Source organism: Squalius cephalus (genome assembly GCF_949319135.1).
Source record: "Squalius cephalus genome assembly, chromosome: 8".
Lineage (NCBI taxonomy): Eukaryota > Metazoa > Chordata > Actinopteri > Cypriniformes > Leuciscidae > Squalius > Squalius cephalus.
The window spans coordinates 7,258,367-7,276,855 of record NC_137129.1 but is presented as its reverse complement, the minus strand read 5'-3'; the positions used below and the strand labels follow the sequence as shown (position 1 = coordinate 7,276,855).

At 39.2% G+C, this 18,489-nt stretch overlaps 1 protein-coding gene across 3 annotated transcripts in view; it reads left to right on the top strand.

The window, feature by feature from the left end:
- Positions 1 to 18,489, top strand: part of phf14 (PHD finger protein 14) — an 82,010-nt gene that overhangs the window by 24,377 nt on the left and 39,144 nt on the right. For 2 of the 3 annotated variants that reach the window (XM_079879472.1, XM_079879474.1), the window contains exons 8-14: positions 236 to 400; positions 502 to 772; positions 1,701 to 1,807; positions 5,545 to 5,640; positions 11,985 to 12,091; positions 12,307 to 12,438; positions 13,690 to 13,852. In XM_079879472.1, the coding sequence (XP_079735598.1) occupies positions 236 to 400; positions 502 to 772; positions 1,701 to 1,807; positions 5,545 to 5,640; positions 11,985 to 12,091; positions 12,307 to 12,438; positions 13,690 to 13,852 (1,041 nt within the window). The remainder of the gene's footprint in view (positions 1 to 235; positions 401 to 501; positions 773 to 1,700; positions 1,808 to 5,544; positions 5,641 to 11,984; positions 12,092 to 12,306; positions 12,439 to 13,689; positions 13,853 to 18,489) is intronic. The other variant, XM_079879473.1, reaches the window with a different exon arrangement.

Here is an 18,489-nt window from a genome sequence, read left to right as displayed (position 1 = left end):
ACAGTGGCTGTGTATACACATCATCCAATCAGAATCTAGCAAGCGTATCAGACGTGTCATAATCTTATCAACACACAAACATGGCTGCTACATGTGTTTTTGTTTTCAGAATTATTAATGAGAAGTATTCATTCATCACTGACTTTTCTTTTTCTTGTTTTATCAAGCTGTGGTTCAAGATTTAAGCTCTCTTGGGTCTGTATCTACACTAGTCATGATCCATTTTCACCCACAGGACATTGCAGATCCCTTCTTTGCATACTGCAAGCAGCACGCAGACCGCTTTGACAGGAAATGGAAAAGGAAGAACTACCTGGCCCTGCAGTCCTATTGCAAAGTGTCTTTGCAGGAAAGAGAGAAGCAACTCACACCTGAAGCTCAGGTCAGATTTACCGCTCAGGTCAGATTTACCATCTGGACACATTCTTCCACACGTGAGGCAGTCTTGTGAATGATCAATCATAATTTATTTTTAAATGTCCATGATTTCCTGACCTCTAGGCTCGAATAACCACTCGGCTCCAGCAGTACAGAGCGAAAGCAGAGCTGTCTCGAAACACTCGACCGCAGGCGTGGGTCCCCCGAGAGAAGCTTCCCCGACCGCTCACCTCTAGTGCATCAGCCATTCGTAAGCTGATGCGTAAAGCCGAGCTCATGGGTATCAGCACAGACATCTTCCCCGTGGACACATCTGATACCAGCGCAAGTGTAGATGGACGGCGTAAACATAAGCAGCCTGCCCTCACGGCAGACTTTGTTAACTACTACCTAGGTTAGTGGTTTTGGTTTCTCATTTGCTAATTCAAATTATTAAAAGTCCTCCTGTAGTCAATAATTTCATCCCTTAAAACTCATGTTTGATCATCAAAATGACATTTTTTCAAGTTTTTTCCTCCTTCTAATTCGTCATGCCTTAAAATAGCTTGAATCTAACTCTACACCCTTGCTTCATTTAGTATACACGGTTCTATGAATATGCAAATTAGCCCTGCTTCCACTCACTCACACCAGCTCAGAGATCCACTCGTTGACGATCACACGTTGAACTGATTGGTTACAGGGTAGTTAGTGACGTCAGAAACACCAGCAATTTCAAAACGCGTTTTGGATTCTGTCTTTGGTTCACTGCAGTTTTAAGGAGAAAATACTCAGCAATGTTGTTGACTTTGCACATGGTTTTTCTTAAATCATATTAAAAACACCACATAGACATTACAACATTAAAATTACACATAGACAACATTAAAAGCTTGATTTTCACCACAGGGGAACTTTAAGTAGAAATAACTAATCAGGCCTATGACCTATTTTTCGAGAAACAGCATTTCTCAATGTGCTTTTTTCCTTTTAATGGATGGAACAAGCATTGATGCATTTGTAGCATGTAGCTTACTGTCCCTAACACACTTGAATCTGTCTGCAGAACCGTAGGCGGTATCAGACAGTGAGCGCAAGACATGCATCCCGCTCTGTAGCCTTGTAGCTAGGCACTTGCCCTCCAAATGAGTGATGTTAAGAGCAGATGTGTGGAGTAACCTTGGGCACACACTCCATTAGGTTCCAGCAGGAGGCCTATCCTCTATAAGTGCACTTTCTCTCCCTCTTTTTTCACGCTTTCTCCCTCAATCTCCTTTTGATATAGTTTTTCCTGTACTCTGATAGCAATCTCAGTATCGATTTGTTTGTCTTTTGGTATTCAGAGCGGAACATGAGGATGATTCAGATCCAGGACAACATCGTGGAGCAGAAGAACCTCAAAGACAAGCTGGAGAGTGAGCAGGAGAAGCTGCACATGGAGTATGATAAGGTCTGCCTATTGTTGACACTCCAGGCTCTCGCTAGCATCTGTTTTGTACATTAGCGCTTGTCTTGTTTGGGCTATTGGTGCTTAAGAAGAGGCAAGCACACCAGGAAATAATGACGCACCGCTGGAATATTATCCCAAGAGCGTAACTCCTGAACAGCCACTAAATAATGCCAATTATGCTTCAGTCTTTCAATTTACTATGCAACTGTGAAATCTCCTTTTAAGCTACTTTGTTCCAGACCAACTGCAGAGAGAAATAAAAAAGCAGATCCTGCTAAGATCCTGTATAACACAAGGTCATGTTTGTTAACAGAAAATTTGATGACAAAAACTGGTAGTGAATAACATTTTTGTTAACTAATATAAAAATTTTGAAACAAAAATAAAAAAAAATGAACGAGCCATTTTAATAGTTTTTGGTTAATAACACTGGTTGGTAAGCAATAAATAAATTAATAAATAAATAAAACAATGAGGAAAAAAAGACTGCAAAACAGCCAACTACTCTTTTTCCAAAATCCAAACAAATAATCAAAATAAAAATATTTTTATGAACAATTAAATTAAAATGAAACAAAATCCAAACAAAATAAAAACTCGTGAATTTGATTTAAAACCCCTGGTATGGTATAACAGCAGCTAACGTTCTGTGCTGATTTATTTATTTGCCACCGACCCTCAATCCTTCTAAACATGATCTCTTGAAGCAGATTTGGGTAGATGGTGTTTTCTCATTTGTCCCAATGAGGAGTAGAATGAAAGCGAGAAGTTGGAGTTAATGTGGCGTCTAGTCTTTCTGTGCCACATGTATTAAGCGGTATTAATGGAGTGTGTGTTGTTAATTATGCCACTCAACATGCATTAGCACGATGCCGGCCTTGGAGAGAGATCCTGAGGAAATCAACATCTGTGGAAAGCTGACTGCTTATTCACAAAAGTTGTCTAAAGCAGTGGTCTGAGTCATCTTAAAATTGTGTCTAATAATCCTGAATTATATAGTATGTTACATAGTTTTTTTGCTTTTAGTTTGATTGTTGGGTTTGATATTTTTGACATTGTATTATTGCAAACTGCTTAACGTTTGCGTCACCAACAAGAGAATATTAGTGTTAGCGTATGGTGTTTATTATCACTGTATGTAGGTGATTACTTGTAGGTGAAGGTGAAGAGTTTTTATATAAAAGTAATGGTATATCTAAATATATATTATTATTATTTGTGCAGTATATTCGCAAAAAATACATAACCATGTGTTTTTTTTGCATAATCTTTTTTCTTTCTTTCTTGGAATTGGAAATGGATGCATTTCTTTATTCTGTGGAACACCATATGTTTTTAAAAATGTTTGGTCCCCAGTGTTCTTTAAAATAAGTTTGACAGAAAAAAAATATGATGACAGAATGTTTATTTTAGAGTGAAATGGTGCCCAAAGACATGTAGGGGCCACTCTATATAGGCTTAAACTTTAGCTGCTTTTCCACCATCGTCCAAAGTGGTTCTAAGAACATGGAACGGTTCCAATTATATTTCCATTTGAGCTTGGTTCGGACCAACACGGTTACAAACCGCTCTCGGTCCAGAATACTCAGCACAGTGTAACCGCGCTGAACTGTGCTGGTAGAGTGCGTGTAGTGACATCGCGACTTACGATTGGTCACTTGTTTGTTGCCTGCCTACTAGTTTCTCTGTAGCTGGCCAAGCATGCTATTTGATGGATGTAAACACAAGTTAAATGACAAGTTTGGTATTTTACACTTAAAGGAGAACTCCGGTCAATTTTAACATTGAGCTCATTTTTTTGTACATTTGGAGTGCTGTCAATACAGAGAACAACGACAAAAATCGGTGTTGCCTACACCGAGTTATTCTATTTTTAAAATTTGCACCCTGTTGACTTCAATAGGGCAAGTAGTAAGCCTGCTTTTTAGCCTCTTAACATCCTTTAAGTGTCATTACAAGTGCACAGAAAATGTGAGTGATTCTTTCCGAGTGAACACGGGTGGATTTGACTGCAGTAGATGTTAGAGATATTAATAAAAACGAAGTTAATTCAGCCAGCGCTCATGCCTTTGTTTACATCCTGTTTTCGGTGGAACGCCATAGTAATCGATTGTCGAGTTCACGCGCATAGGTTTAGTTACCAATGATCACGCGCGTGAACTCGACAATTGATTACTATGGCGTTCCACCGAAAACAGGATGTAAACAAAGGCATGAGCGCTGGCTGAATTAACTTCGTTTTTATTAATATCTCTAACATCTACTGCAGTCAAATCCACCCGTGTTCACTCGGAAAGAATCACTCACATTTTCTGTGCACTTGTAATGACACTTAAAGGATGTTAAGAGGCTAAAAAGCAGGCTTACTACTTGCCCTATTGAAGTCAACAGGGTGCAAATTTTAAAAATAGAATAACTCGGTGTAGGCAACACCGATTTTTGTCGTTGTTCTCTGTATTGACAGCACTCCAAATGTACAAAAAAATGAGCTCAATGTTAAAATTGACCGGAGTTCTCCTTTAAAGCCCCGTTTACAGATCGTTTCTGATGAAATAGAACGGTTAAGATTAAAATTTGGACACATGCTGCTGTCCCGAGAATTTTAGGTTTCTTTCGCGTCTCCCCCCCACCTACAGAATGGCAGCCTATGGGCACTGGAACAATCCTTCCAAAAAACGCCATTCTGTAGGTGGGGGGCAGAAGCGAAAAAAACCTAAAATTCTCGGGACAGCAGCATGTGTCCAAATTTTAATCTTAACCGTTCTATTTCATCAGAAACGATCTGTAAACAGGGCTTTAAGTGTAAAATACCGAACTTGTCCTTTAATAATAAATTAAAAGAAATACACGGCAGCTATTTACATCTCATACCGTCTGTAAACTATCGTGTTCCTAAGGCAACGACTGACGCATTTGTAGTACATCCCAAAGAGCTCCGTTATCAGCCCCACATTAAAAAATGTTACTGGCTGGGCCGGATCGGCACAGAACGGAACCGTTAAGTTATGAGAATGGTTTGGTTTGGCTCGGCGGTGGAAAAACAGCTCTTTTTAATTAATTGATTTTTTGTAAAAAAAAAAAAATTCAATTAATGATATGTAACTATATAAATAGCTGCATTATTATGTTTTGGACCCCGCTGTGCCATCAGTATTAATCTGGAGTGTGTGTTGGAGAGGAGACGGTTTTAAATGTTAGCTCAAGCTTCCCCACGTGGAGACTCATCTTCACAGAAAGCGGAGATAAGGGTGGCTCTCTTTAGTTTCGTTTCACATACCCATAATAACTTCACCTCTCCACTGTTTCCTCTCATCATCGTCTTTATCAAACGCCTGCCTGACGCTTATCTACTGTCTGGAGCTGAGAGTGGCCCCTACACGGCGAAATGCCACAGCGGTGCGTGTGTGTGCGAGAAAGAGAAATGTAGACGCAGGAAGTGTAATGGAATATTTCATGGTGTGCTGGGCTCTGAATCTGTTAAAAGTAGAAAATGGTATTTTTTTTCTGTGAGGGTGTTTTGATGGGTAGCGTTTGTTGCTTGCCTGAAATCAACCTGTTTTTTTTTTTGTAACGCACTAAAAACGTGTTTGTGTATTAGTCATTCAGATGTTCACAGGTTTGTGTACGCCTTTGGATTTGTACACGTTAGTCCGTGCATGTGCGCTAACAGACAGAGCTGGCCAACTTGTCCTTGTCTTATCTTATCTCCCGCCTTGCCGCGGTTTTATCTGCCACAGCTGTGCGAGTCTCTGGAGGACCTGCAGAATGTCAATGGCCAGCTGAGGACCGAGGGCCAAGCCATATGGAGCATGATGGGGGGGATCCTTGGACAGGTACGGCTTACCTTCAAACGCCTCATTCTTTCTCTCCCCTGTCCATCTTCATTCCATCTCTCTCCGCCCCATCCCATCCTTGATCCAGCTGTACGCCTCATCTATCACAGCTCCAGTGAGCTTACATCCCGCCCTGATACAAACTGCGTGCTTCAAGTGCTATCAGGCTGGGATGCTTTAAAGGGCCCATATTTTACACTTTCATAGCCTTTTTCTTTTCCAAATACCATTTTAATGTTATTCAAGGTGTCTTACAACATTCAAAGTATTTTTTTTTTGTTTTCCTTAAACATTTTCCACATTGATGAACATTGAGTATCATCAAAAGACTAACAAATATAAGCTTTGTATTTTTTTACCTTTATGGTCTCAAATTCATAAAAGTTGACACCTAAAAATAATAATGTAGTATTTATATCTTTGTTACAAAATTGGTTTTAAAGGTCTTAATGAACATTTCTTTCCCTTAAAGGGTTAGTTCACCCAAAAATGAAAATTATCCCATAATTTACCCAACCTCGAGCCATCCTAGGTGTATATGACTTTCTTCTTTCAGCCAAACACAATCGGAGTTATATTAAAAAATATCCTGGTTCTTCCAAGCTTTATAATGGGAGTGAGTAGCGCCTGAGAGTTTGAAGCCACAAAAGCACATCCATCCATCACCTGGAGCTTTATGGATTACTTTTATGGTTAATAAAGACCTTCTGAAGCAATGCATTTTTGTAAGAAAAAGATTTATAACTTTATAAACTTTAAAAATAAATCACTGGCTTACGTGAGTCTAGTTCCGGCGGAAGAATGACCTCTGACCCGACTCATAATGTGTTGACGAACGAACGCGGAAGCGCAGAGATAGATAGAGCAAATCATAACACTGGTCATGAATTAAACAAGATATTTTTAAAGAGAAATGTTGTAGGATTTCGATATAAGAGAAGAGGAGCTTGAGTTTGTTGCCCAGCTCTATTTGTTTGAACCGCGAGAGGCGTCTACTCTCTCCTAAGATTACGCTACTCCTATATCCTACATCATACGTCAGGTCAGAGGTCATTCTTCCGCCGGAACTCGACTTTCATACGGCTGTTACCGGAAGCTAGTGATTATAGTTTATAAAGTTATAAATATGGATATTTTTCTTACAAAAATGCATCACTTCGCTTTAGAAGGCCTTTATTAACCCCCTGGAGCCGTATGGATTACTTTTATGATGGATGGATGAGCATTTTTGGCCTTTAATTTAGGATACCAACTCCCATTATAAAGCTTGGAAGAGCCAGGATTTTTTTTTTATATAACTCAGATTGTGTTTGACTGAAAGAAGAAAGTCATATACACCTAGGATGGCTTGAGGGTGAGTAAATTATGGGATAATTTTCATTTTTGGGTGAACTAACCCTTTAACAGCTATCCTGAAACAACCTGGCTAATGCTTTCACTTGAACTACTGGCATAGTGCACACAAAGCATAACTTTTATTGCAGCTTAGTTTCCATAAACGGACATCAATGGCCATAAATTTTAAATCTGCATTGTGAATCTCACTCTTTTTTTTTAAATCTATATTGTGCATTACAGCTTATTAACCTCCAGTTAATAAAATGTGAAGTACATTGAGTCAATATCTCTTTGGCTCATGGACATTTTTCTCAGTTTTGGTCTTCAATGCAGACACTTTGGGTGTTCAGACGCAACACGTGGATCTAGCAGTTGGAGTGTATTGTTGGCAGAACTCGTCTTTGACTTCACAGTGAAAAGAGTGTAAAGAGAACAGAAATCTTCTCCCTTGATTTTTTGCACCTGGGTAATGAGCTGTGATTGAAAGAAATCTAGATTGTAGGCAGCACCCCACTGGGTAGACAGCGTTGAGGTAATTCTCTTCGCTGTAATGGGCCTCCTGTTTGCGAAATTCTTTCATTTGCGCTAACTGATTGACCTGTCATTGGCCATGCACTCAGCCCTGACTCTGTAGCTAAAAGTCCCCTGCTCACTATGGCAACCACATCACCAAGGTGCGTCGCCATGGGTGACGGTCACTTAATGAGTGCGAAAATGTGAAGGTCTGAAATGTTCCGTAGATCTCTCTTTTTGTCTAAATAACAGTCTGTACTTAGAATGCCATTTAGCAGGATATGCCCTGAAACAAAAATGTCACTGGCAACAGCAACCGTGAAAGGAATTGTAAGGATTCTGGGTTTTGAAATGTTTGTAAAGTTTGTCGGAAAAGTTCAGCCTCTTCGTTGGAGCTAAACGTTGCCCAATTTCATGCAGTGTGTATGTGGAGAATTAGCGTAGACTAGGCTACAGGGCCACACACAGAGTGAAAGGTTGTCAATAAGGAGGTATCGCCATTCCTCTGTGTTTTGTCACCATTTTAATCACTATGATACACCCAGGAAGAATGAATTTGATGAGATTGCCTCCCCAGAATGAATATGAAAGTCCACTCTTCCCCTCGATTAACCTAAAACCGCAACAATCAGAACTGCAGCTCACGTCGTTATCTCGCTTCTGATACAACGACAAAACATTTAAAAGGCGTCCATTTGCATGCACCCATGCGCACTTGTTTAAAACTTAATTTGCGTTGAATAACTGGTTACCCAGCTTAGAGAGTGTGTAAGATGGTTAATTAAAAGGATCTCTTAAAATGTCCTCTCGGCAGATAAATGCTGCAATAATGGAGCAAGGAGGTAGAAGGAGGCGAGGAGAGCCGAGTGGTCTGGAAAAGAGTGAGCCAGTGAATCTGCAATGATGGTCATAAATCACATAATTAGAAAACGCACGCCGCTTAAGTAGCAACATCAGTCAAGGCGCCCCGCTCCTTTGTGTCATCTATCTACTACATTTTCGTTCCCTATCAGTCATTGGTGTCTGCACATAACCCTCAAATTATTGATGTTCTCAGGAGAGCGTCTCATCTCTCGTGCCACCATGGGTGAGGGAGAACTCTCACTGGTACACTTTGAAAGGGGGCATGAATGTGTCTTCGGTAGCTTATCACCTTCGCAAACTTGAGGTCTATTCGCACCAAGTATGAATTTGTTCCCGTAAACAATATGACCTTTTATAAATTTACGTTGAATCTGAAATATTCTGTTCATTTTATTTGGAAATTGACATTCTGCTTTGGACATGAAAAAAAAACAAAAAAACTTTGTATTATAATACCTTGAGGGGTTAGTTCACCCTGAAAAGAAAATTCTGTCATTACATACTCTCCCTCATGTCGTTCCAAACCCGTATGACTTCTGTTCATGTTCAGAACACAAATGAAGATCTTTTTGATGAAATCTGAGAGCTCTCTGTCCCTCCGTTGACAGCTACGCAACTACCACTTTGACGCTTCAAAAAGTTCATAAAGAGATTGTAAAAGTAATCCATATGAATTGAGCAGTTTAGTCCAATTTTTCTGAAGAGAGACAATCAATTTATATGGTGAACAGATTGAATTTAGGTTTTTATTCACATATAAACATTCATCAACTCAGTTGTGGTAAACGGAAGCTCAAGCATGTTGGCTTGATGTGCGAGAACCAATGAGGTTCATTCTCGTGTGTTGGCCACGACATTTGAGCTTCCACAGAAACCAATGAAGTTAATTCTCGTGTTACGCAGCACATTTGAGCTTTTACAAGAGGTTTGTTCTTGCACGTCAAGCAGGTTCGGTTGAGCTTCTGTTTATGTTCACTGATCAATATTTATATGTCAATAAAAGCCTAAATTAAATCTGTTCATCATATAAAGCGATCGTTGCTTTTCACTCCACTCGATTCTGGATCTCTTCAGTCCTCTCGGCAGGTACATTCTGCAATAATGGAGCGAGGAGGTAGGAGACAGGCGTCTCTTTATGAACTTTTTAAAGCGTCAAAGTGGTAGTGACGTGGTTTGGGTGAACTATCCCTTTAAATTACAGAAAACTAGTTAACGGTGCTTTCTAATACAATTGCTGAAGGAGTTACTGCAAATTTTACATCTTTTTCTTGAATCAACTGACAGCATAATCAATATAGGCAAAACTAAAATATTGTAGTTTTTATTCACCACTATAGAAATTTACCCATCTATGACGACTACGCTTTGAAGAACCCTGGAAATGTGAAACGATTCATTGGTGTGCGAAATTATTTGCAACGATTTTATACAACTTGTCCTTTAGTTACATCTTAACGCATGCTTCAACAATATCAAATCGAACAAATAAGACTGAATGATTCATACACAAATCAAACTGATCTGGTTCTTGACATGTAAACAAGCTGTTATTTGCGAACAAGTTCTTTCACTTTTGGATGTTCTTATTTAAAAGTTGATGGCACACAAAAAAAACAAGCACATTAACAAAACAAAAAAATAATAATTTAAAATAATTTTATCAATCCAAAATATTGTAGTAATTTTTTTTGTGACTCTTTTCTTGTTCAGAAGTCAAATATTCCATTCAGATATCTAAACTTTTTCAAAAAATTACAATTTTAGCAGTGGACTTCAATTTTAAAATTTTAGTATTTGTGTCCTTCAGTTAATGCATGCTTCAACAATGATAATGAATCTAACAAAAATCTGAATCACAAATCAGGCTGGATGATTCATACACAATTCAAACTGATCTGGTTCTTGATATGATGTGAAGATTAAGCTGTTATTTACTATATCCATATCTAAACTAGCACATCAACAAAAATGCACTACTCTATGAATAATATTATGACATTGACATTTTGTTGTGTTGCTTTATCGGGACTTCAAATATTTCATTCAGATATCTGAACTTTTTCAGAGAATGATGAAAATTCTGTTGTGAACTCAAATGTGAATTCGGTAACAATTTACAGACAAGGAAAACGTTACTCACTAAGCTATTTAGATGCTGTTCTCTAATTGCTGTTTTAGTCATGTTTAGAAATAGCTTGTTTTTTGTTAAATGAAATATTCGATGTGGACACCATGTGTTAAAACGTCATTGTGGACTCCCCAAGCAAATTGTGTGAGTTATATGACCCCTCTCAGGGTACCATTGGGATTCTCCACAATCTCAGCAAGACTGCAAAGTCTGTCTGGCTCCCTCAGCAGATGGCCAACCGCCTGTTCGGGCTGTTCTGTGAGGCTTTTTTCTTTCTTTTTTTTTGGTTTTTGTTTTGTTTTGTCCTTAGTCAAACACCTTTCTTCTCCAAATAATATTCCCACTGAAATGTGGGATGTGGAGTGAGGGACTGGCCACAGTAATCCAGAGTTTGCAGGATGTGAAACCTGGTATCTCCTCGCTCAGCTCTCCGGCCTGTTATAATCCCGGCGGTGCAGTGGAGAGGGACCGTCACCATGGGCACACTGAACTGAGCACGCTCAGATTAGAAAGCCTCTAGAGAGAAGCTGCTCTGTGTTGCTGTGCGACCGGTTCCTACTAGATAATTTTTCTAATTAACCTGGACAGAAAAGATGCAACACAGATGTATAGAAAAACTTATTTTTTTGTCTTTCTTTCCTGGCCACTGTTCTCTCTCCAAACCCCATCCACACCTCTTCCCTGCATCTTTAGAAGTAACTTTCAAGAGAAACTCTTAATTACATTATATTTTTTGTCTTGTTCATATCTCTACATAAAATGTCTCACCCTAGTGTTGCTTATTTGCTTTGCAGAATGAAAGTAGTCATAGTCACTCTTCAGGTGTCTGTAAGATCTAGCTTATGCTTTCTTTCATTTCCATTTAAAAATAAACACAAAATTAAAATAGTTTTCAATGTACTGACAGGAATGTCAATTGAACTTATTTGGCCAAAAATACATAAAATAAAAATAAAAATATAATGATTATGTTTCCTACTATTAGAGAAGTAGCAGTGCTTTTTGTGATACATGGAAGCTTAAGTATTAGGAAGGTTACATATAGAGTAAACGAGAGAAAAACAGACTTAAATTGATTGATTTCTATGCCAAGAACAGCATCAAACAAATGCAAAAATAATTCCCAAATGCTCCGGCCAGCTTTCATTATCAAAAACCCATTGTTTATTGAATGAATTGTTTTTGTTTAGACTAATGAACACTTTAGTTTAATAGAGGCTATGTACCAAAGAAAAGTCTCTTCAAAATCATCAAAAACAATTTTGAGAACCAATGTTTCACTCTAAAATATTTAATTGCATTTAATTTTCAAATGTACTTAATAGTGTAAGCAACCACCCAGAACACTTTTGCTACTTTATGGCACTACCCTGGCAAACACTTAACACATCTTTAGAAAATAACTTTCTCAAGTTATGATGGTCTAGTTTAATATTATCAATGAATAATTTAGTGTGTCATTGAAATGTGGATGAATTTCATTGTTCTGCTTTATTTGCAGAAATTGAACTCTCCTGCAGTTCTGAAAGCTCCCAAAGAGAGAAAGCCAAGCAAGAAAGAGGGTGGATCACCAGGGAAGTCGTCAAACCTCCCAGCTATGCTCTACAGGTCAGCTTGCAGCCAATAAAGGGTGCCAACAGGTCATTTATGACACCTGGGCAGTGCTATTGTAATATCATTTTTAAACGTTGACCTAGAGATCATAAAATATTATGCACTGAAAGAGAGAAAAAGTGTGAAAAGATATCTTGGCTTAAAAAGTAAATGCTTTAATGTGGCTGAGTGCTGTAAATAAGAAACAGTTTCATGTTCTGCATGTGCAGCTGTGGGATCTGTAAGAAAAACCAAGACCAGCATCTTTTACTGCTATGTGACACCTGTAAGCTGCATTACCATCTGGGCTGTCTGGACCCACCTCTCACACGCATGCCGAAGAAGACCAAAAACAGCTACTGGTGAGAACAGGACTGGGAGAGGGAATTGAAATGTGATTACATTTCTTCTAGAAGTGCTTACATCTCTTATAACTCCAGAGCAGGGTTTCTAAAAAATTAATAATGGCTAATAATTATAAAACTGTTAAAACTTTAAAATAAGAAAAAATAAAACAATCAAATTAAAATACTTACTAAAAAGATATTTAGAAAATATTTAATTATTTACCTGTGACCATTAGCCAACATTAGAAATTAAAGTCAATTATTGAAATATTGATTTAAAATCATAGGCAACTTCAAGTAAATATTTAAGGTCAAAGGAGTTTACGCTTGGGATTCTCTGCTCTGAAGGAAACAAATAAACTGTAAAACTTTGACAGTTCACTTCTTCTTTTTTATCTTGGGCTGTCAATTGATTAAAAATTCTAATCAAATTACATGATACATTAATAAATGGGTCTGAGAGCAAGATTAATTGCAGAGGATTTTTTTTACATTTTTGTTATAATTAATCACTAAATTAACATGTTAAGTTGACAGCCCTATTTTTTTTTTTTAATGTCTGTAGCAAAATAAAAATGCAGTTTCAAATTCTAAGAGTGTTTTTCTACTTGTAGTGTTTCATAAAGTCCCTCCATGTTTACTTTCATAAGGTTATCCTAACTGTCACTTTCAAAATTTATGTGGAGCTCCACAGTTGCGTGCGTGAGCGTTTCTGTGTTTTGTTTATTTGTCAAGCTGAGCCCAATGCTTTCGCTGCTGATTCGAGTAATTCATTTAATCCATGAATAAGAAAGCGTGATGTCGTTCCGGTCTGCTGGGTGGAAATTAGAAAGCATTCGAAAGATAAAATTGTGTAGGGGGCCAAGTCGTACCTAATTACTGGCAACTGCCTGCCCCTGAGACAGTAATACTGTATAATCAAAAAGCTTTTCCCGCACTAAAGAATTGGACTATTCCTTCAATTTTATATATTGTTTGTGCGGGATACTTAACATCCCTTTTGTTAGAATGAATATGACACGTCTGCTTCCAATGGAAAAACATGGGCAAGGACCTTGAAAGCCACTCTCTCATCTCAAAGATTTCTCCATACTGAGAAATCAATAAGGTCAAATGAAAGCAAAAGAATACCTGACTCTCTCTCTCTCTCTCTCTCTCTCTCTCTCTCTCTCTCTCTCTCTCTCTCTCTCTCTCTCTCTCTCTCTCTCTCTCTCTCTCTCTCTCTCTCTCTCTCTCTCGTTCTGTCTCTCGCTCATCCTTTTTCAGGCAGTGCTCTGAGTGCGACCAGGCCAGCAGTGATGAGGCTGACATCGCCATGGAGACGCTGCCGGATGGAACCAAAAGGTCCAGGAGGCAGATCAAGGGACCAATCAAATTTATCCCTCAAGAAATGAGCCCAGAGCCCAAGAAGCTTCAAGTGAGAGGGACTGTGAGTTTGAGCATATCATGAGCATCATCATATCACTGATATTGAAATTGTGGTGCCAAATCTGGATGGGTTTTGCAGATTTCCACTATTTCCACTACTAAAGAAAAAGTTGATTCTCTAACCACAGACTACTAATGCTTCACAATATTAGTTACGTCTTCAATAGCCGCTTTCCGACCGGAGGAACCTTTTCACAGTTCCTAGAACTATTGGCTAAAGTACCCGGATGTCGGCGTGTTCGCACCGCAGGAACTAGGAACGATTTTAGTTCTAGGAACTCCATTTGGAGGAACTAATTTAGGTCCTACTTCAGAGTAGGGTCTAAACCAGCACTATAGGAACTACCCGTGACGTTAGTGTACGCTGATTGACCGAACGCACGCGGAACACCAGCACCCGTCATTTTTCAAACAGCTATAATGTAAACACACAGATTATAGCCTATATATTTACACCAGAAACTAACTATACAAACATGGAAAACAGTTATAGATGGGTCTCTAAACCTTTATGCTGAAGAGAAAATCCAACGCAACTTTGAGGGGACCAAGCCAAACATGATTATGTATTTCTGCTCAGCTAGCAACACAGGACATCAACCACACGGCATAGGCTAATAACCTTTTTTTAATATAATGTCTACTTTCTATAACAGTTCTATCTAATAACATATTAAACAGTACTGTTAGACAGATCGCTATCTAATAAACACAGAGAATGCGAGCATTGTTTGCTCTGGCGTTCTCAGCGCCGCCAAAATAAAGGTCTGTCGCGCCGTCAAATTAAAAGTCACCGTGCTTGCGTCACTCCCTTACCCCTCCTACCAGTTCCTATGGCCACTTGGCCAGTGCGAACACAAACAGCAAAACCGAGTTTGGGGGAGAGTAGTTCATAGAACTGTTTAGAAGTGGACAGTTCCTATAACTAAGTTCCTGTAACTACTTTGGTCGGAAAGCGGCTAATGTCTCTAAAATGAAAACATGGCCCAGTTCTGAGAGAGACTCACAAATCCATTAGAAAATGTTGGTGTAAAATGGGAATTACTTGGCTCAAGGGACTACTACTACTGTTTACTAGATCATTTTAAGCTTTTCCATCTAGCTCTTCCTGATTGGCGGTTTAACTCTAGCTGTTGTTTTAGGTGGAAGAGTCATTCATTGACTTGGAATTGATTCTTTGCTCCTCATGTAAAACAGATAATTGACCTGTTCTTTAGTCTCTTGAGCTTTCACAGAGGTTATTGGTGTAAGTCACTGCTAGCCTTGTTGATTACTATATCATATTGAATTGTTTTATAAAATCACCTTGAAACTGATAGAGGCATAATTAAGCCATCAGTAAAAAACCCTTTGGGACTGCTCCTTAGCATTTCAGTTTTATTTGAACATTAGCATTTCGAATTGTCACTAATACTTGATGAGCTGCCTTGCTGCCTACTCCCTACAAAGGCAGCAGCCTTCAAAGATAGCATCCTAACCTCGGAAGTGACTGATTTGGAACACTCTGACACAAATAGTGCTATGGCTTGACTTAAATTTGATTCTAGTACAGTTTGATAATAGCATGTTGCTAAGCTAACAGCACAATATCGAAGACTATATACATACCAAGACTGTTCAAACGTATTACTATGAATGAGAGAAAACGCAATATGGTCCTGGAGCTCAAGCTTGCATGCTTGACTGTCAAGAACCAATAGCCGCTTTCCGACCGGAGGAACCTTTTCACAGTTCCTAGAACTATTGGCTAAAGTACCCGGATGTCGGCGTGTTCGCACCGCAGGAACTAGGAACGATTTTAGTTCTAGGAACTCCATTTGGAGGAACTAATTTAGGTCCTACTTCAGAGTCAGGTCTAAACCAGCACTATAGGAACTACCCGTGACGTTAGTGTACGCTGATTGACCGAACGCACACGGAACACCAGCACCCGCCATTTTTAAAACAGCTAAAATGTAAACACACAGATTATAGCCTGTATATTTACTCCATAAACTAACTATACAAACATGGAAAACAGTGATAGATGGGTCTCTAAACCTTTATGCTGAAGAGAAAATCCAACGCAACTTTGAGGGGACCAAGCCAAACATGATTATGTTTATCTGCCCAGCTAGCAACACTGGACATCAACCACACGGTATAGGCTAATAACCTTTTTTTTCATATACTGTCTACTTTCTATAACAGTTCTATCTAATAACATATTAAACAGTACTGTTAGACAGATCGCTATCTAATAAACACAGAGAATGCGAGCATTGTTTGCTCTGGCGTTCTCAGCGCCGCCAAAATAAAGGTCCGTCGCGCCGTCAAAATAAAAGTCACCGTGCTTGCGTCACTCCCTTACTCCTCCTAACAGTTCCTATGGCCACTTGGCCAGTGCGAACGCAAACAGCAAAACCGAGTTTGGGGGAGAGTAGTTCATAGAACTGTTTAGAAGTGGACAGTTCCTAGAACTAAGTTCCTGTAACTACTTGGTCGGAAAGCGGCTATAGATTGTTATTCTTCCATGTTGTGCATCAAGCAAGTACAGTCGAGCTTCCATTTACCATATTTGAGCTATCTGTGTATGTTCGCTGACCTGTTTATATGTGAATAAAAGCCTAAATTACATCTGCTCATCATATAAAGGGATAATGTCTCTTCAGAAAATTTGTATTAAACCACTCGATTCATATGGATTTATTTCACAATTTCTTTACGAATATTTTGAACCATCAAAGTTTTGGGTGAATAGACTTCTCTATTCACAGAAATCTCTCATTTAATCTATTTCATTTAAAATATTTCATTTAAAATATCTTAATTCATGTTTGGAGGTGAACGAAAGTCTTAAGGGTTTGGAACGACATGAGAGTGAGTAATTGATGACAGAATTTTCTAGAACTAACCCTTTAACCCTTTAAGATGTGGTCACATTTACAGTTGTTTGTCGAAATCTAGTCATTTCAATAAGAATGCGACTAGGAATGTAGCGTGAGAGTGAAACATTTACCCACCCAGATTTCGTAATGAGTTCAAGTTGGTCTTCTGGATTCGCCGATTTGAATAACAGAAAGCTGTTTGGTTTGAAAGGGATTTCAGTGTGAGCTGTGCCTCACACAACACTACACTATTGACAATAAACAATGGACTTTTTTTTGCCAAATGTGTAGCTTGCCTATGATTCCTTAAAATGCTGCCTTTGTAGGCAGCTCACTATGTTTTGGAACGGAGCGATTATTTTATTGTCTATTGAATGATCAGGCTTGTGCACACACTACTTCTAGCTGTAGAAGCTGAGCATTGCTTTGAAGTGTGAGGGTAGGTGTGTGTGTGTGCTTTCTCAGACTTGAGATAGGGCTTGTCTTTCAGGCTCTCCATGGCTTCCACTTATCACTGTCCAGCATTCTCTGATCCTGCGATAGTGCTCCGGCAGCCCGGCTCCCTTAAGGATGACAAAAGATATCCATCGGAGAAACAACAAGCTCTCCAGCCCTCCTTCATTTTGTCTTTTTCAACCTTTTGTTTTAAAGATTAGTCAATAAACCTCTACCTGGCAGCTTTTAAATCGAATTAGAAAGTAAAGCGCAATTTTAGATGGCTTCTGCAGCACTGCAGCCGCTCGGCTTGGCTGATGGCTGTCAAAGTAGCTCACATGAAGGTAAAAGGAATGACTTCCGGACGTTGTTTTTGTTTGCTGTATTCACGTGTGTGAGTGTGTGCTTGCGTATGCCAGGCAGGGTTAATGCGTTTTCCCTTTAGTCTCTGAGACGCGTGCCCAGAAGTGAGGCGAAGGCTTCAGTGGAGAGCAGCTGGATTAAAAGGCTTTTATTTTTCTCTCTCTTCTGTAGCTCCGGCTAAACTCCACCAGAGAAAGATGCTTCATTGCAGAATTTATCTTCACTTGCACTCCAGAGTGTGGCAGCAGCTGAAAGGAGTCCTGCTTTGCATTTTTAATGCCCTTAACCAGCCGGTGTGGTTGTGGCAAGCCTTTGTAAAGCTGTGTTCTGATTTATCACGGCTAGCTAATCAACCCCCCCGCCATTCCTTCCGTTCAGGAGTCAGTGGTGGTCGGCTTCGCTAATATGCCGCACTTCTCCAGGGCAATTGAATACCGGCCCTCCTGCACAACTGAAATGGCTCTCATGACTGGTGCACACAGATTTTGTTGTGAGTCTTTATTTGACTTTTGCATTATTTGATAGACTGAGGGAATTGGAAATGTTGCTATAATTAGTGGAGTTTGATAAATCAAGGGTCACTTTTAATCTACATTTTCTAAAGAGACACGATCAATTTATATGATGAACAGATTGAATTTAGGCTTTTATTCACGTATAAAAGTAGAGGACATTCATCGACTCACGCATTAGTTGTGGTAAACGGAAGCTCATACACGTTTGCTTGAAGTGTGAGTACCAATGAGGTTCATTCTCTTGTTATGCAGCATGTTTGAGCTTCCACAAGAACCAATGAGGTTTTGACTTACTTTAATGGAGTGTTTGTGCGATACCTACAGTAGAGACCAGAATATCATAGAGCCTTAGAATTGAGCTCTTTAGACTTGGCCTATTAAGTAACCACTTAGCAACCATCCAGAACACCCTAGAAACCACATTGCAATGCCCTGGCAACCACCCACAACAAGAAGCA